At 39.0% G+C, this 19,909-nt stretch overlaps 1 protein-coding gene across 27 annotated transcripts in view; it reads right to left on the bottom strand.

Moving 5' to 3' along the window:
* SNAP91 (synaptosome associated protein 91) overlaps nt 1-19,909 on the bottom strand; it is a 68,151-nt gene that overhangs the window by 26,128 nt on the left and 22,114 nt on the right. For 18 of the 27 annotated variants that reach the window (XM_059833686.1, XM_059833603.1, XM_059833652.1 and 15 more), the window contains exons 4-12: nt 18,940-19,042; nt 16,871-16,964; nt 15,508-15,619; nt 13,976-14,082; nt 12,792-12,833; nt 9,126-9,196; nt 7,733-7,760; nt 5,676-5,785; nt 4,439-4,539 (exon numbers count right to left, since the gene is read on the bottom strand). In XM_059833686.1, coding sequence (XP_059689669.1) covers nt 4,439-4,539; nt 5,676-5,785; nt 7,733-7,760; nt 9,126-9,196; nt 12,792-12,833; nt 13,976-14,082; nt 15,508-15,619; nt 16,871-16,964; nt 18,940-19,042 — 768 coding nt within the window. Of the gene's footprint in view, nt 1-4,438; nt 4,540-5,675; nt 5,786-7,732; nt 7,761-8,718; nt 8,725-9,125; nt 9,197-12,791; nt 12,834-13,975; nt 14,083-15,507; nt 15,620-16,870; nt 16,965-18,939; nt 19,043-19,909 lie in introns of all 27 variants that reach the window. The other 9 variants (XM_059833636.1, XM_059833667.1, XM_059833696.1 and 6 more) reach the window with 2 other exon arrangements.

Below are 19,909 nucleotides of genomic sequence, written 5' to 3'. Positions count from 1 at the left end.
ACATGGAAAGAGTGAGCCCCAATGAATGAACCCCAGTGCTCACATATAAATACAGTAAACAGGCACAGTTGAAGCTTATTTAAATCAGTGAGCTATTAGCAGAACATACTCGGATACCAAAGAGAATCTCAAGATAATTCTGCTTAGTTGCAAGTATTTTCTCGACCAAAGTAGTCAGAAAGCAGTCAAAATCAACATTGCAGTCATTAAAAGTAGATGGAATTCAGCTTGCTGTTCTGCCAAAGTGAGCTGTTGTGATCCACCCATCTGCCCAAGAACCCTTCACAAAACTGGCACTAAAGCCAGGGTACTCCAGCAGAGAGCAGCTTGCAAATACAGCGTGAAGTTACTTCAGGGTATAATACGTGGCATCCCTACTGTCCCAAGTATATTCTGAGAGGCAGACAGGCTGTGGTTCTTGTACTGGAGACAACTGTTTAGCCAGAAAATAATAAATAAATAGGAGAGCAGCTCCTCTTTGAAAGTTTTCCCTGCATTTGTGATAGAGCAAGCATACTATTGCAGAAAACAACCTCCTCTGTTAACACTTGCTATGAGGAGTATCAATGATTGACAGCATAAGCAGGTTGGCTCTGGTCCAACTTCGGTTCCTTAGTCAACTGTTTTTGGAAGGCAATGAAGCATCTTTAATGACAGACTTTCCTACAATTTGATGTCCTCTGAGATCAGTCAGATTGAGCTCAAAGACAGAGGAAGCTTTGCCTACATAACCAACTATAAGCTACAAAAACCTGTGAAAACTAACCAGTTGGGCCTATTACATTTTTATACTGCAGTTAAAATCGTCTGAGCTCAACAACTACTATTTACTAACCAGTAGCTCAGTGTTGTTCCTAGATTCATCGTACACGTAATGGGTCACGGGTTCATCTGATCCACACTGAACAGCAAGCACAGACTCCAGATGCTTTACTGTGGGTCAGTATGTAGGAAGCAAAATGCTTTGAGCAAGCACAGCTCAATCTTCACAAGTTTGTCTTTATTTTAAAACATTTGATCAAAAGGCACCAAGAAACCACATGTAGGTATTTTCCTAATTGGTTCCTTGGGAGAGCTCTACTTGAGACTGACTGCACAAGCTAAGGTAAGTCAAAATACCATTCTGAAAGAGCATAACACTATATTAAAAATGCAGCACTCTGGTATCTCATTACTGCACACCAGGTGGACATCTCACAGCCAGACTTGAAATAAACAACTGTTGGCAAACTTTTACCTTCTATTAGCTTATTCTTCAATGCATTTTTGTTATCCAGTTATGTCATAGATCACAATACAGTGAAATTACAATTATCAAGCATGGCAATCTACACTTACTTTTAATACGCCAAGGATTAAAACCAATGCTTTATTGTATAGTAATATTAAAGTAACAACACTAATAGCAAATCCATGTTCTAAGGCACACTGCAAGGTAGTTCAGAGCAGAAATTCAAGTCAATTTGCTTTCATAGCCAAGAGTCAGACCTTGCAAGGATGCAGAATTTGACCTACTGTATTTTTTCTAATACTACAGTCCAGTCTGCCTGCCAAATGCCTATCTATTCACCTTGCGGTATGCTGCAGGCAACTCATTACCCTACCTTGATCATCTCCGGTTAGCACAGAAGGGTAGATTTTCACAAGTTGTAGTTCATTTGCTAGATAACTTATGTTGTATTCAGGAATATACTAGGTATACAACAAAATACACAGTGTACTGCATATACCACTAAATATACAGTGTACAATACCAAATATACAGTATATGCCAGAATACATAGAATCCACGCTGCCAGTGAGACTGAGAAAGCAGGATCATTTGTTGGTGATGTATTCCTGAGGTTTATCTGACATTCAAAGTGCCAGTTTGATGCTGCATCTTGAAGTATTTGATATTCACATCTTCCTAGCTATTCTGAACTGCAGCAATTCTTCCAGCTTCCTCCCCCTACTGCTTCTTTCTCATGAGTTGCCATGTTAACTTGCTGTGGGCCAGAAGAGTTCTACAGATTAGGAAGAAGCTCAAGTAGCAGAGAGACACTGTTATACATCTTCCCAGAAGTCCTGCGTGGAAGGAAGGCCATCTTGTCCAGCCTCCTGCTCAGAACAACATTACGCCTAACACCAAATCAGGGCAGTCATGGCTTTGCCTAGTCAGGTCTTGAAAAATCTCCAGGAATGGCGAGTCCACTAGCTCACATTGGTGATCTGCTCCAGTACTGCCCTACTCTCCAAGTGAAGTAATTTTTTCCTCACATCCAATCAATCTCTGAAGCTGCAATCTGTTGTTATTACCCTTCATTATAATCAACTGTCATTTCCAATGAATTCTGTGACTCTGTGATTCCAAGAAAATTTTGGCTCTGCTCTGTAACTCCCCTTCAAGTAATTGCAGGCCACTATTAAGAGTCCCCTTTAGCCTCCTCTTTGCCAGATGATGACAGAGGCCCAGCTCCCTCAACCTCTCTCTGCAGAGATGTGCTCTAGGTCCCTGGAGTCCTGGTAGCCCCCTGCCAACCCCCTCTCCCTTAAACAGGAGAGCCCAGAACTGGATGCAGTATTCCTGATGTGGCCTTCACCTGCACTAATTAGAAGGGTCTGTAGTACCTATGAGACCATAGAATTTATAATGACTACTGGTTTCATCCTGCAGATTTAGTTTAAATAAGTAAATTAAAAAAGCAACCCTTAACACAGGCTCAAAGGTTTTCTCCTTACTAGATGAAACATGACTGGAAATTTCAGCATTTTCACAACAAAGCCATTCCAGTTCTCAATTTATGCATGTCTGACATGGTGTTTGGCAATTATTTAAAAGTTTAAAAAAGAAAAAAAAGAAAAAAGCAAGATTCCAGTGTGGTAACAGGTCATCATATCTGGACTCCTGCCAGCAGTAAAGCAGACAAACTTGAAGCTTACCAAGTTACCAAAATGCTATTCTGAAAGATAAGACTGAAGTATACTTGATGAGGTTTGCCTGGCCAAAGGCAAAAAGTTAGCTGTCCTTTTCCATTGTGGAATAAGAGGACCAGATGCATTACTAGTAAATTTTAAAGTTTTCAGTAATTCAGAAGAGTATAAACACCTAAGTTCCAAACTACAGGTGCTCTGTCCAAAAGAGCAAAGCAAAAAACCAAATAAATCAGCTTTTAATTGCAATGTGAATCAGTATTTTACAATATTAATGGCTATTTACTCTGCATAAATGAGCAACTGCTTAAAAAAGTTAGCTGAGAGGCCTGAGCTTTTTTGAACATCTCAAAAGCTTGTGTTCCAGTACTTGGCCATGAAAAAACAAGACAAATAGGACGCAATCAAAAAATTGCAGAATAATTAGTCCCAGACATCCTAGAATTGATGACTCTTTGGTCTTGCTTTCTGGGTAAGATTACATTTCAGTCAATAAAATTGACACTTCTGCAAAAAAAATATTCAATTCAACAGATTAAATACGATTATGCAAAACATGGTCTATGAGACAGCCATAGCTATCTTCTCATAACAAAGTGGCTGAGATACAATGTCATCTTTAATGAACTAAAGCTAAGAACAGAAATAGCAAATGCAGAAGCCACTAGTACCCAGTATTAGCGTTCATAGCAGAGTCTGCATGAGTCAGTGTAGCATTTCTGCCATGAGAGGGCTGATGAGTTCATTAAGCTGCCACACAAATGAAGATCTCTTAAGATTACACCACAGTAGCTTTACAACTATGCAAGTTAAATCACATTTACTGGCCTAATTCCTTGTCTTCACAGGACAGGAATGAACATTGCCTACATCTATGGCGGTCCTCTTCAGATCACCAGCTGCTAGTGCTGCCTGGAACAACAGGTTCAGTTCACCACAGAGCTCAGATTTCAGAGAGCTGGTTAGGTATTCCTATCTGAAAGCAATAAGCCCTCTACTTCTATTTTCATATTATTAGTCTAAGCAGACAAGGAAGATTTTAATAAAATACGTTAAGGGTTGTCAGAGGTAATCACACTTGCAGCAGAAGTAATTTGCCACCACTGGCTTTAGATGCATTTTTGTTTTAAAAGATATTTTTGGTCTGTGGGCTTTGCTTTATGAAAAGACGACTTGATTTCTGCCCTAACCTTGCCAAAAAGCACATGAACAGTTCTACTTCTTCTAAAGTGCCTACCCTACCTGTTCACCTTCAGCCATTCCCTTCCTGCTCACTTTTAGTCACATAATCCTGTCTCCCCCCAGCTTTGCAGTCAGGCCCTTATAAGCAGCTTATACTATTATGCATATCCCTGGAAAAAGGAGTAGCCTTGTGCTGCAAAGGGATGCCTGACTGTCAGGTCAGCAGAAGCCTGGGAGTGAGCTGGGAACATCCTGTGCTAGCAGAGAAAGAGCCAGGTTTCAGTTCAGCCAGGCAAGAAGACGGAGACTGCAAGAAGAGATGCTGACAGTGAGGTTTCTCTACCTCCCCATGAAGTGGCTCCAGCAGGGGCTGCTGGAGCTGCCTGCCCAGTAGCAGCAAAATCTGGCTGAAGGTCCAGAAGATCACTGGATGGTTTGGAAGAGCTGCCAAGGAAAGGAAGAGAGATATTAAATACTGGAGGAATTTGTCTGTTTTAATAAAATTTTAAAAAAATCATGACTGCATTGTAGGAATTACCCTTAGTTTGGATGACTGATGAAACCATTGAGAGACACATTTTTTTCAGGCCTTAGGATTAGAGCAGTGGCTATAAACGCCTCTACTGCATTAAGTGCCAAGTATACATTACACCCCAGCATGGGACCTTAACTTATGTCCATTACTTGTATTGTAACAGATCTATGAGACTTTTACAATCCTAAACAAACAAAACAAAAAAACAAACAAAAACCTCAAAACCAAAAATCAAAATCCCAGGTGGCCGCTAGGAACAGAGCAAATAACTGCTGCAACTGAAAACAGCTCCATTCTACTTAAATATTTCATTGTGCCATGTCAGAAAGCAAGAAACCCTCATTTGCAAGCAATAAATACACATTAGGTAGAACAGAGTTCGTAAAACTTCTATGGCTTAAGCCAGCCAGTTATTTCCTTAGGAAATAAGGTCTTGTTCATCTAAAACATTTGAATAATAAACAATAGAAGCTCTTTCTTCAGTGAAGTACTTCACGTGACATTTAACTGAAGTTAGTCACGTCTTCAGACTTTTGGTTCAAGCTTAGAGCTTTTACATGTCTAGAGTTCTTTAATTTCTGCTCATTATAATGAGCAACAGCAGTTTGTTCTGGTTTTGACTTGAAAGCAAGGTTCAGATTTTTCTCATTGGTCAATGTTTATTTTTACCTCCAAAAGTTCATTATTTTTGTGCTTCATGAACTGATTTGAACAGCAAGAAAAGGAATCTTAATTCAGCAGTTTTAGAAACAGAATAATGAAGGTCAGCAAAGATTACTTTGGATTTGCACATTATTTCAGTCTATTCAATTAAAAGTTTATGTTGGGAATGGTACAACATTACTACTACACTGAAAGCAAATCAGAGTAGCCACAATTTTTATTTTTTTCGTTAGAGCTCATTTGTGATCTATACTGGTAGATTAATGTAGCCCATTCAATACTGATGTACACTACCTGTAAAGTAAGCAAAATCTTGCAGGCAAGCTTCCTGTTACAAGTGTGACTTCGGCATCTACATCAAGCATCTACATTTTTAACCTACCTGACTGGAGCAGCTGTAGATGAAGTTGCAAAAAGATCAACTGGAGGAGATGTATCAATAGTTTTTGCTGGAGTAGAACTAGGAGATGTAACAGTTGTGGCTGGAGAAGACTGGAGAAATATTTTAAATATACCTTCAATATACCAGCATTTCTCCATGAACAACTCATGCACAGATTCACATACTTCAAAAATCCAATTTTGACATCAGGTCATCTTATTGTGAACTGTTCCCCCCTTTGAAAGAATTCAAGGAAGACTGGACTAAGTTTTCAGAGCGTGGTGGAGTTGAGAAACTCCAAGGTGACTCCACCTAGCAATGCCTGGCTCAAGAAGAAATGCCTATTGCATGCATTCAGAGCACCTGCAGACACCAGCGGCCCATCTCATATGAGCTTTAGTCCCTTGGCTTCAAGACTCACCCAACATCTATGCAACTAACTCAGAGACTTGTGATCTGGAGTTGCCTTACCTATCTTTTAAAATCCCAATTAGGGTAACTAACAGTCCCTATGTGTCAAAGGATTCTCAGCAAGTTCCAAGAAAATAGCTTGCTCTCCAGCAACTCCCTCCTCTCAGTTTTAGACCATCCTGAACACGGCAGGAATTAATTATTTTTGTGGATTTGTTTCTACATCTGTCAGACCCTTCATTTTGTCCACGGAATGAAATACCTGTTTGTCCACAACAGCACCTTAGTACTCTTAACCATAGAAATGGAAGAGAAATGGTTAGAAACTAAGTTAGAAGCGTCTACGCAAACCTTCAGACTGCAGAGTTTTAAGAGCCATCAACAGTGCTAATGGTTAAGTCCTTGGGAAGATACAAAAGACAGCTCAGCCTGTGATTTTGCTTCATTACCTCCTCCAATTCTGGATGAAGATACCTTAAGTATGGCAAGGAAAGACACCCAGGAGAGTATACTGCAACTCTTCTGTGCACTTGAAGACTCAAGTTACCTTGAAGAGTCTCAATTTAATTCTAAAAGATACCACAAGCTTTGTTACAGCATATCACTCGCTAGAGAGATCCTTTTCCTATGAAACAAGTCCTATGTTTAGTACTGTTTGCCATTCTGACCACTTCCAAGAAAGAAAAAGAATGGCAAGTTTGAAGCAATTTTCTTCTGAGTTCTGCTACTGCCATCCCATTATCACAACTCTAGCAGGAGATGGATACAAGCTTTCTAGATTGTCCTCAAGCCTTTACTAAGGTTTGAGACTAAATTGGTCCAATTTCTTCATGTGAATCAGGGAAAAAGGGGTTATTTAACATTAAGAACAGTTTGAGTCATAATGTAGTTCTCACCAACTGCTACCGTATTGGATAAGAGGGTTTTTTGTTTGTTTTTTTAAAGAAGTGCTCTTTGGAAAGAAATTTAAGAGCTTCCACTAGAATAGACCATTGAACTGTCTCCCTCAGATTCAGAAGTTTTCATTGAGTTTTTCCTGCACAACACCTGTTATTAGACACAGAACTATGGCACCTGGCAATGCTTCAGGGATACCAGGTAACACCGTAAAGCTCATTACTTTATCCGACACTCCAACTGAGACGTTTTCACTGGCAACTCTTGCTTTAGATTAAGGTGAGCAGTCTCACTAATAAAGGTCAATTCTGAAATTAGGTATATCATATGAAAGTTTTCTTGGCTTTTCACATAAATATGGTTTTAAAAGAGCCAGCACTTTCTTCTAAAGAGCTGCAAATGGAGTGAAGAATTTGGAGGAGAAATAGTATGGATTAAGTTTCTCACTGACATGAGGATTAAAGAAAAAAGTTGAGACAAAGCTATGGGTATTTTTTATGTTTTCACAAAGCGTGACCATCAAATCCCACACTGGTGTAAGTATTACAGCCCTTCAGATCAGCGAAGTCCTTTTATGGGGCCATTATTTACAAGGCCATTTAAAGATGCAACTTTGTCACCTAGGTAGGGCCTAGGTGGCAAAATCTATAAAGCAGATTAGGAAATGGAAGTTTAACTCCTTATGCCCTTAAGATGTTCTAAAGCATACCACCTGAACAAGAACTAGCACAGCAATTGACAGTATTTACCTTGCTCAGAGGAGAAGGAGCCCCAGATCTAGAAAGAAAAAAAAAGGGGGGGGTCAGAAAAGTACATTTTTGGAAACTATGTTTCATCAAGTTCTTCAAAACTCATGTGAAAAGACCAAAAGCAAAGCATGACAGCTTTCTGAAGATCTCTACAATCGCATGCCCTCCCCATTTCTCAAAACTTTCATGTGTCACTTTAGACAAGGATAGCAAATTGTTACTTCAAAGCTTAAATGAATTTTTTAAGCTAATCCGTGTCACAGGATTATTCTGCCTTTTAAATAAGCTCTACTAAATGGAGGGAAGGCAGAGATGCATGCAAGTGTCTTGGGTTAGGGCCTACAGGAGCCAGTAGGAAAGAGTTATTGGGGCAAGATATCGCCATATTGTAAAATCATGCAACAGCAGCAGAATAAGACCAATATGGAAGCAGTTATCTAACATAAGTCTTCTGAGGATGTGTCAGCGAATTTTCAAAGTCTACCGTTCTTTTACAGAAAGTCAGAGTTACTTTAAAATAGTGATATTTAAAAGTATGGAAACAGTTAGTTGGAAAGTCCAAGCTGAAAGTTCTCCCACATGCAAGAAAATTACACTAACGGACAGAGCCTTAATCATAAGTTAAAATGTACATCAATTCATTTGTTTACTTTCATTATTCTGAGGTACGAAAACACCGCTACGTATTTTTAGAGCTGCTTTGAGCTAAGAGATGAAAGGAGAAGCTGAAGTTAAAATTGCACCAGTATTGAACTAGCACCCATCCTATAGGTTACTTGAATTGGTTAAGTTCTAAGCTGTAGAACTGATTAGAAGATCTGGAGCTAAGACAGAAATGACTAAAAATAACTTAATGATTATATACAAAAGCAAGCAACAGCTTAGGTACAATTTAAAGAAGATATTTATTTCAAATTGTTCAAGACATCTTAAAAAAACCCATAACCCTGTCTGCATGCAAGTGATATGTAAACATATGTACTTACCCTTCACTAAATGGCAAGGAAAGCAACAATAAAAGAGAAAACACAGGTTTAGCTTAATCCTTCCTAGACTTAGGCATGACAAGTGTCTAGTAAGAAGATGCAAAGCCATTAGAAAACCAATCAATTTTTATGATAAAAGCCCTAGCAGCAAGGAAAAACAGTTCCTTCTAGGAGTTCTCCATAGTTAACTTTTCTTCATTTTGTAAAGTGTCCAGTTGTTCGGTGTGCTGTTTCCCCCCACCCCCAGTAAGAAAAAAAGTTGCCATTAAGATGACTTTGTAAGGGAAAGGAAAAGCCTAGTCTGATCACAGCTGATTTTCAAGCTAAGTAACGAAAGGAGGTTGGGGGAGGCAAACCTAAACTTCAGCTAGTCTCACACTGTTACATGGTACAACATATATACCTACTTGTTGCCAGGTTTTTTTCCTTCTAGTGAGTTTAGATGTTGCTCGAGGGTCTCCATGAGACTGCTAGGAGCCTTGAAAGCAAATAGAAAGATACACTTCTAAACACAATATGTTGACCTAACGATACTTCAAAATCCAGCACCAACTTCCCTGAAGTCCACCATGTGCATGCTCATGCTGTCATTTTATTTACACCACTGTGAAAATAGTGGATTTCCAGGCTGGAAATACTCAGGCAGAGACAGCTTCTGAAAGACAATACTGTGTCCAAATTTGCAGACAGAAAACATTTACCTGTACTAAATAGCGCCTGAAGCCTAAATCCAGGATGTGCTACTCGTCATGCTTTGAGTCAGTGTTAAACATTAACAGCACCAGCATCCACAGGGTTAATTTTAAGAGTAATAGGTTCAAAGTCATCCTTTCAGTTTTGCTTTTAGTCAGACCTCCAACACCTCTTTCATGACCGGAGGGTTAGATAATATTTGCAGTCTAAACAAAACAAATGAAAAGTCCTTTCCAACGGCCCCAAAAGCAGCTACCTTTTGTTCAAGACTCCCAGCATCACAAAAGCTTTATAGCTGTTTCTTCTCCAAATGGTACTTAGGCACAGGTTACTGAGCCCAGCAGCTAAATCAAAATTCAGAAAGATTACTATTTTAGACATCTACAAAACCTAAGCTTTTTCAAGCCTCCTTGATGTTAGGTTTTATCTTAAGCAACCTTTTTGTGGTCAGGCAATACCCCCAGGTGTGCACTTGCTGTTACAATGGTAGGACAAGTAGTTGTAAATGCAAACGACAGTGTGCTTAGCTACTCCAGTATGAAAACAAAGTCCAGATAAGTAAACTCCTACAAGATCAACAAGCAAGGAGGAAACCCTTGAGAGATACAGTAGCATATAATGGTCAAGTATTTCATCAGGGTTACTGGTTCATCAGTGGTACAGTCTTAAAAGGGAAATTCTCTTTATCAGTCTCATTCAGATCAAGCACAATTCCTGACAGCAATACCTACAGTGTTTTTCATAAATAATGTCTGTAATTTCAGGGTATACATATGCATCAAAAAAGTCAGTTTGCGATGCCTGAAAACAGACCATCCACTGTTCCTATGTACAGTATGCTGAAAACCAGCTGGCTGGCTAAATCAGCTGTTTCAGGATGCTTAGTACCTGCTAGTACCAATGCACAGCTAAGTGTACTTACGGTGTCTGTAAATTCATTTTGACATTAAAACTGAGCAGGAAGGTAACTTAATACATGCAGAAATTTAAAATGCTGAAAAAATCCTTAAATGATGGCTTGAATTTAAATATGTCCCACATACATACGCAATGCAGAAACATCTTAACCATTGCTGCTTTTATAGGCATATTTATTAATTTTCAACTAATTTGAGCGCAAGAAAGAATTTGGTTAAACACAAGTGACTTAGTTACAAGACTTCTCCAGCAGCAAGAAAAAGATGAGCAAAGGACCTCATTTGCTTAAAAAAAAAAAAGATTCAGACTTCTACATATTCAAAAAGGCATTAGCATAAGATACAAGTTGTGCATACTTAAACATGTAAGCAGAAAGCTATGTTTCAAAAAAAAAATCCATTATTTCCTGTTCCAGTTACCCCTATACACTTTAAATAGCTTTCCAATATATTATTCACAGATACCTTCAAAGCCAACAAGGTAATATGAAACTCATCTATCAAACAGAATTCACAGAGGAAGCTTCAGAAAATTTCTACCCAGATGCAAAAATCTGGAAATTAAATATTGTCTGGTATCCAATTTGCAACATGAACATTGCTTAATTTCTTCTAGATACTGCTTCAACATTAGACTAATCTATCAGTCAGCATCATGGTGGAACCTTAGATATGGGTTCCCCACTACCTATCTGGGGCAAAACTGCCATACTTTAAGAACTGCTAACAAATAAAAATGAGCCAAGCTCTTTAGCTGCCAAGATGCCTCCTCAGCCTCCAAAACCTTCCAGCCAAACTAGAAAGTCCGAAGATGACAGCTATCAACTTGTGTTTCAGTACTGTGACCACTTGCTTGGATTTATAGAGTATGTACACACATCAAATGTCAACACAGCCAACTTCTTGTGGAATGCTACTAACTATTGCCGTGGCTTGCTTTAGGAATTTAGGTATACCATTGATATTATATAGAATTGTATATTACTTATTAGCTGAAATTCAGTTTTATTATTGACCTTTTACTTATTTCTCACTGAACTACACTGCTTAGGTCTTATACACAATCTACAGCATGTTGCAGATCAGCCTTAGCAAGTGAGTCCCAAGCAGCCTTTGGGAGAATACAGCTATGAGGGACTACTTGAGAAAACTACTGAAATGGTCAGGCAGTTGGACTAGATGATTGTTGTAGATGCCTTCCTTCCAAATGAATATTCTATTTTAAAGCATTGGTTCATGAGGTGAAAGGGACCCTCCAGTAGCAGTAACTAAGGTGCCACTGAGCAATTAAGTGCAGCACTGACTGATGATGCAGAACAGGGCTTGCACAGTCCCAGCAGGCAGCCTTTCCAGCAGGCTGACACAACACAAGCAGAAGCAGATAGAAGTGCTACAGGAATTTATAAAGCATATTTCATCAACTGAGCTTAAGGTAAGTTCTTCTGGTTCAAAGACTTAGTTCATGACTGACTGGACCTTGTTAAAAAAGAGCCCCTGAGGTACCATTAGGTCAACATACTACTTGAGCTATTTCAGAATTGGGTTTGGTATTCCACACACTTCTAGAAATCTAAGCTTTCCTGTGCTGAAAGAGTGGCCAGACTTCATAGCCTTGCAGCATGTGAAACCCATAAAGCTTAAAACTCTCCACCTTCACATTTTGTCTCACTTTCAGACTTTTTAAATGGCTTTTTAACCAGGAGAACCACTATTCTGATGCTGATTTAAACCAGGCTTTCAAGAGGTCTTCAAAAACTACACGTTCACAAGTTATGAACACTTAGGGTTTACAACTGTTGAGCAGTTTGGCCTGCTCTTCTGTTCCAGTTTTACTGGCATCAAAACTGCCACGAGTGAACTCTTCAGCATAGATCTCTTCCTCCAGGTAAATATCCTTTTCACATTAAACACAAAGCCAGGCACCCAGGCCAATCTGATATTGAAAATGGACCAGCACAATAGAATTTAAGCAGATACAGCATAAGTACGTTTTGATGTTAAAAGTTTTGATGCATACTGACAAGGAAGTTCAGCAATCAAATCATAACTTCTGCATTTAAGTTTCAAAATCACTGCACCTAGACCAAGACATCAGTGCTAGTACTGCTCTGAATTTCATCTCTGGACCAAGACTGTGTCAGGGAGAGCCTATGAAGCAAGTCACGCCACTAAGCGGTCTGTCATAAAAAATGAACTTGAGCTACAAGCTGCAAAAATCTTTTAGCAAGGAAAGAGCAAAACAGTCTACCTTTCAACTATAGGTCAGAAGTCATCATGAAAGACACTACTTTAGCTATATCAGTCTTCAAAAATAGCTTTGGGCAGTTCTTATTTGCAAGTTGGGAGGGCTTTAAAATGTTAGATGGTATGACTTCCTACCAACATTTACATTCCTGGTGTGATTCCTAATTACAGAACTTTTAGTTATTACACAGATCCAAAAAGACTACAAGAGAAGCTTACCTGTGTAAGGTCAGGGATATCGCCTTTGTCAATTCCAACTTGCTGTGGATATAAAAGAAGTCAAATGTAAGTGCATTATTCCACTGCAGCAGGCATTAATTTTGACTAGAACTGTGGTACGCTCTTCAAACTATAATGCACTTCATCTTTAGAAAAAGACTAGGAAGTCAGCAAGTGCAGATGCCTGTCTTTCCAGCAGTTACCTTCAACAACCTACAGCAGTCTTTTTTTACAAATTCAATATCCATTTAAAAAACCCACTAAAGCTCAAGTCCCTTTGTTGTTTCGCCCTTCTCTCCTAGCATTTCAAATACAGCAAGATGAGGCCTGAGTCTGCAATCTTCTATTAGTTGTCCTGTTGCTTCACTGTGGCTCTTCAAAGTGCCTCTTGGTTTAGCTTTTGCAGAAGAATAAGCTCCACTGCACCCAGTAATCGTGAAGTATAGTGACTATAATCCCTGTCCTGCAAAGCTGACCTAAAGGTATCTAAAGTACTTCACTCCTCAAGTTCAACATTTATGTCAGACATTACATGCCATTTGGGAGTCTCGCAGGCTCCTACATAAATAGTTAAGTAAATTAGCAAAGAAACAAACTTTTCATTCAGCTCATTACTGCTGTCCATTATAATGAAGCATGAAACATGGAAAATGTGCATCTTGTGCCAAGGAGCCAACTACCACGAATGAGTGTCCAGCAAAAGAGTTAATTAACCGTGTAATATTAGTATTATCCACAGAAGAGTATGATAACAAGGATCAAAACCAGGAAAATCTCACATTCCGGTTAACTTGTAGTTGGCTGCAGATTTGAAAAGCAGACTTACAAAATCATTATGCTTTTATTCCTAGCTGCTGTACCTTCCTCTAACATTCAACCCTGTCCTAGAAACATGCATTTATTACAGCATTTCCAAGAAATATTGGTACAGTTGAAGTCATGTCACCTTTTATGTTACCAGGAAAGTTGAGCCTGGTGGCACAGTAGAGACGTGTGGAAGTCCTAGGCAGGGCTTAACTAGTTCAAGAAAAGCTGAACAAGCAGAGCCAGGAATTTCTATACCGCCTCGTATTTATACACAGTGAGTCAGATGCCTAACAAGTGCAATTAATATTTTATATATGTGCTAAAATAATTCACAAAGTACTCAAGTGCCAGACTCCAGAAGACTAGAAGTCACTTACCTCTGCAACTTTAAGAAACTCTGATACTCTGGTCATTCGAGTAAGAAATCGTTTGTAGATTTCGAGAGCATCTTTACATTGTCCCTTTTTCATTTCAAAGAATTTCTCTAGAGAAACAATTTGGCAAATTTCAGTTAAAATATCTTACATTAGGTCTGCATTCATCAGCAACTCTAACTTTCAGGAAAATAACGTTTCAAGAATATTGCACTCCATTAACATTTTTCTACTTGGACACTAATCTAGTGCTGTTCCTAGTCCTTAGTAGAATTTAGAAGCTGGGCTTGCTGAGCTGCTAAGGAATTATATAGACTGGAAAATTGCACCCCAACCAGCCATAGCATTGTGTGTGATGCAAATCAGGTTTTTAAGATAAAAAGTAAGCAGGTGAAGTAGCTACCAAAGTTAAAATTCAAAGTCATTAAGGATAAACTTATATATTAATATATGTCCTCTCCCAAGTTGTCTCCACTCCAAAGAACAGTACTTTCTCCACTTGAGTAGCTCTCTAAAGTTGGTTCATGTCCATCATCAAGCACAACTGCCACATATTTCAACCTGAACTTACGCTTTAAGTAAGCAGTAGACAGAGAAATCTCAATCCAGTTGTTATGCCCAACAAATTTGTAACTGCTCCACAAGCTTCCCATGCCTATAGTTTCAGTCAAAACACCTGGGTCTTAACTTCTATGAAACCATCAGAAAGCATTGCAACATGAATACAAAGAAATTGTCAGAGCTTTACAGCTCAGGAACATCTTTTTACCTGTTCAATCTCTGCAACCTCTGTTTCTTCCTGTTGTAGTTGCAGCCACAGTTTTAGGTCAGTCATGCTGGCCAAGCAATCTCAGCTTTTAGCTGTCTTTATAGACCAGCTGAAGTGCTCACAAGTTTTAATAGTTGAAGCTCATTTTCTACAGGGTCAGTTATGTTTCCTGCAGTTTATGGCAACTCCTGGTTTTAGACTTCATTAACAAAGCCTTTTGCAGGGACAGTTTAAGGTGTGTTATACTTGTGATCACGCCAAGCTGTCTGAGCTTTAGAACATGCTCACAGCCTCCGATAGACTTCATAGGCTGACGGTAGGTAGGGTTTTGGAGGGGATCCAGCTTTGGCAGTCACACTTTCAGACAGATCAGGAATGTTATTCAGGAGCATATTACTTCATATAAGGCTATCACATAGCATATATAACAGAAGAATCTGGGCATCTTAAAAACACAATCAAATAGCAAAAGTTGCTTTGCTAACCTTGCAGGACATATTATGGAAGCTCACATTTCTTTAGGCACAGAAATGCTCAGTACCTTTAAGTAGACTTCTGCACAATTTTAAGGGCACATGACAATCCAGCCTCAGATGAACACTTATGTAAGAGGTTATGGCTTAAAGTTTTCTCTCACTTCAGAATAGAGTAGTCAAGAAAAAATTATTAAAGTTTCAATGAAAATTAAGTAAAAAACCTGAAGCAGATCTGAAACTTGTTTTTCACTTGCTTATGGTATGTGAGATATAGACGCTGTGTTACTTACCTAGTAAGTTAATAACCCCATCATTGTAGCAAGCAAAAAGTTTGATAAGATCTTTAAATAGAAGCATGAATGCAGCATTTATGACACCATTTGTCAGTTCATTTGGATGAACCTACAAATAAAATACCAGTTATTTACAACAGATTTACTGAATGCAATCAGAAGTTTTAGCTTGCACCAGGTATCTGATACTGTTATAGAATCAAGCACTGAATACAAGATTTCACACCAAGAAACCAAACAAAGGTTTTGGTTAGCAGATCAAGGATTGCTTTCTTCACCACTCCAAAACAATCCACTACAGCACAGGAGTATTTCCATCAACAGTACACATCTTAGTCTTGAATCCTTCACCTATCACAGAGGCGGAAAGCAGGGGTGCTATTAACAAAGCTTTAATGAAACTGGACAAAAGATGTCAGTTCACAGCAGAGCTGAACAAAACCTCAGTAGTCTACTAGGTAATACGTTGGGTTAATGATATCAAGACCCTTCCATTTCTCACATTAACTTGGGCAGAAAATAAATGTTTATTTATTAAAAGATCTTTGTTTTATTAAAAAATATCTCCTCTTCCAAGACCATTATCACAATTCCTATGTTATTTAAGTAACGAAAACACATTAGTGAGACATGTATTTCTAAGGCTCTCCTCTGAAAGCTGTGGTGGGTCCTGCCTTTCAGCTGGGAGTGTGTCCTTCTGCCCACCAAGAACAGAAGAACTTAAAGATGGATTCCTTCAAAGACCTCTTTGCAACATTAGACTGTGCCTCCTACGACAACTGACTCCTGTTTTTATCCTCAAGGCAGATAAATAATCCCACCAACATTCATAACATTATTACATTATAAATATATTGTAGACACTCATTTCTATGAATAGTCTAGATTAAAGCTTATCCAATCCATCTTACAGTAAAAAACAGATGAAGGTTTTGAGGAAGCTAAACAATGTACATGTGATATCTTAATGGCTTTTTCTCTCCCCCCAAAAAGAAGTTGATTGCCAAGAGACAGAAAGAAGATTCTTCAGTCTCCTTGCTTTGTCCATTTCTTCCCCTCACTGATGCAGAAGATGAAACTCCCAGCTCCAAGTCAGCATTCCTCAAGATCCCTTATTTCCTATGCTGTTCCCCTACCCCCGCTACAAACAAAAAAAAGTAGAATCTGCGCATTTGGTATATACAGGAAAGAGCCATCCTTCACCACACTCTACATCAGTGGGATACTGAAAAGAGGATTTTTTTGCCCACATAATGGGATAATCCGTAAAGCATTACCTACAAGGTGAAATGTTTTAATTACAATGCAGCATTTATAAGTCACTGCCCAGTGTTAATGCTGGGTCAGCTTCAATACATACATCGAATTCAAGTAGTGCATCAATTTGTTCCTGTAATATTGGCATACTCTTCAGTAGCTTTTCAGGAGCCATTGTTCTCATTACACCATCAGCTCTGCAAGAGGGAATACAAATTAGAAGCCATGATGTTTCCCCTCTCCCCAAACTGACTTGTTGTCTAAATTTAAGCTTAAAGCTGCTATAACCCTTTTCAAACATTTGGAGCACTGTCTGATTCTCCTGCTTCTCACAACATCACAACAGCTAGCATGGAAACTACTTCATCCAGCCACCCTCCCTGACAGCAGGTGAAGAAGGGGTTTGTGTTAGAGTGATGAATGCAAGAGATTGATCTCTTTATGGAAAGACAACACTGAGAGTTTAAATAACTTTAAAAGAAATACTGTCGCAGAAGTACTTAGAGAACCAACAGTCTTTGTGCGTTAAGTTTGTTATTCATAACTAACAACAACTCATTGCGAAGAGTACTTTTTAATGACATATCTGTGGTCACTGAAGACAAAACACTCTATAGGTTGGGTTTTTTCCAAACAAGTGCCACAATATATGCATGCCAATTCCGTGACGATTTAAATCAGGGCAATCTTTGCTTAGAGCTTCTTTCCTCAATATTCCTGGGTACTCTTTCCTCAGTATTCCTGGGTACTAATTAATTCCATTACTCCTTCATAACCCTTCCACTGACTTTGACCTGCCTTGTCAGTCCTGAACCATTACTCCAACAGGATCACGCAGCAGTCATGGATGTGTAGCATTCCTTAATCGTCACCCCTATAGCAGTCTTCATACATGCCCATTTTTACCTCCGAATATCACAAACGTGCACACCCACCATTATGTATTGCCCCGTTCTGGCCACTGACAGGTATAGCATCTCCTCTCCAGGAATGCATACCACCATTTTTACTTATTTTGTGCTATACTCTGAGGCAGCACCTTGTTTTGAGCACCAGAAATAACACACACAGAAAGCCTTTCCAGGAACATATAGCAAGGCAGGAATAGGAGGATTCCCAGCAACTCAAACTTATATTTATTTAACATGAAGTGTTTGAAGGTGAAGGCACTAGGTGAAAAAGGGAACTTAAGATGCTAGCACTACAGCAGCCTGGATCAAAGCCTGCCTGAAATATCAATCCAACTAGCTACTAGTCTTCATGTCAAAAACTTCTTAACGATTCGTATTCCAGATACATTCAAGAGATAACTACTTTGGTCCCCACTGTGGGAATGGCATCCAGCTACATGACAGTTTGAGAAGCAGGAGAGGAAAAAGTCGCAATCATGCCTGCATTAACAGCTCAGAATCCCAAGCTGCAGGACATACCAAAACTGCCAGAACAATCCTGTACACAACTCATGATTAGCAGGAGCATCTTTAGCATGCAATCAATTAAGTTGCACCTTCAGTGGGTGTTAAGCCACTTGCTATGTTGTCTGTGCTTCAAGAGAGAATCTAGATCCATTAAAGTTCCAGTTAGAGGAGTCAGAGACCAAAAAAATGTTCTGATAAACACCAACATACTACTCCAGGCTGGATTAACTTTTTTTTTTAAACACAGTCCTTGTGGGAAATAAAACCAGCAGTTTACAACCTTATTGTGTTCAGTTTATAGCTGTTTGCTGTGTTGCCTGCTAAGTACTTCAGGTGTTCACTTCAGTTTTTCTTTGTAATCCGTAATCTTTCTTATGGAAAGGGTCTGGAGAGTAATGAAACATCTTAAATATAGTTTCAGAGAGTTTCTCCAAATCCTAAACACAGTTTTGCTGCAGCACAATTTAATAAAAGTCAGATTTAACACCTAGCACTAAAAGCTCCCAGTTCTGCAAGGCATCTTACTTTAGTCTTCATTATTTGCCTTACTGCCCACAGTCTTCCCTCTCCTCCTTGTGCAATTTTTAACCCATTACAAACACTTAAGAAATCCAACCATTTTGGTGTTTCATTGTGGCTAAACAAAGAACGTAAGAGCTAAGTCACTGAGACACTAGAATTAAGCGTAATGCCACAAACAAGATTTTCATCGGTCAGGCAACCGTATCAGTTTAGGTATCTAAACTATGCTTACCCTTTCTTCACTCTTGCAAAGTCAAATGCCATTTGTCTGTAGGAAAATGCTTTTTCATTCAAGTATCTACTATAACGCCTTATAAAGGTGGACATGTCATAACCTGCAAAAAACAGTTACATGTTTTACATTTAATTTTCATGCTTGTTTGGAGGTTCTTTAGTAAATGTAATATACAGTCAATAGACCCTAAGGTTATATGATCTCTGTTGTATTATACAACTCCACATACAGAACAGCCATCACAAGACATCTTCCAGCTTCTGAAGAAAAAGCAGTAGTGCTGCACCAAAAAAAAAATCTACCACTGTCCTCTGCTTCCAACAGATTCATCCAGTGCACCAGTGGTGTGGGTCCCGGGGAAACCTGCTAGTGGCTCCTACACAGTTATGTGGTAACATTATTTGATGGCAAAATTAGTGACCCTGCTATTAATGGGGAAAAATGTCAATTTGACAAAAAGTTAACTTTTAATTATGAATACTTAACTGGTACATGACTTCCAGGATAAAGATCTATTTCAGCTTAAACATTCCCACTATTTTACCTACCTCCGTCCCTCCAACTCTTACATCGACCTTCAAAATTCCCCTGACTAGGTTTATCAGATCAAAGATATCATGATGGCATTCAGAGATTAGTGTCTTCTTTGAACTCTTACACCAGAGATCTTCAAGGCAGATGATACTGTACAAGCAGCCTCAAACTTCAGTGACCTTCAAGCCTATAACACTTCTGAACAGTTAGCATTATAGTCTATCCTTCAGGTATTTCTTTCAAAGTTTCTTCCTCTAAGTTACAGAAATGTGTGCAAAAGGCAACTCATCCTCCTTTTCAGTACAAGCCCCTTTTTGCTACCTTTGTTAAAATCCACACCCCTCAACTTTGTCACTGACTATTTTTCCTTAATATCTCTCAACATTAAGTATCTCTGCCAACGCAGGCTTAATGCTACCAACTCCGATGCCTC

The sequence above is a fragment of the Gavia stellata genome, chromosome 2 (assembly GCF_030936135.1).
Source record: "Gavia stellata isolate bGavSte3 chromosome 2, bGavSte3.hap2, whole genome shotgun sequence".
In the NCBI taxonomy this organism is placed as follows: domain Eukaryota; kingdom Metazoa; phylum Chordata; class Aves; order Gaviiformes; family Gaviidae; genus Gavia; species Gavia stellata.
Note: the sequence above shows the minus strand (reverse complement) of the source record. Positions and strands in the feature narration are given on the sequence as shown.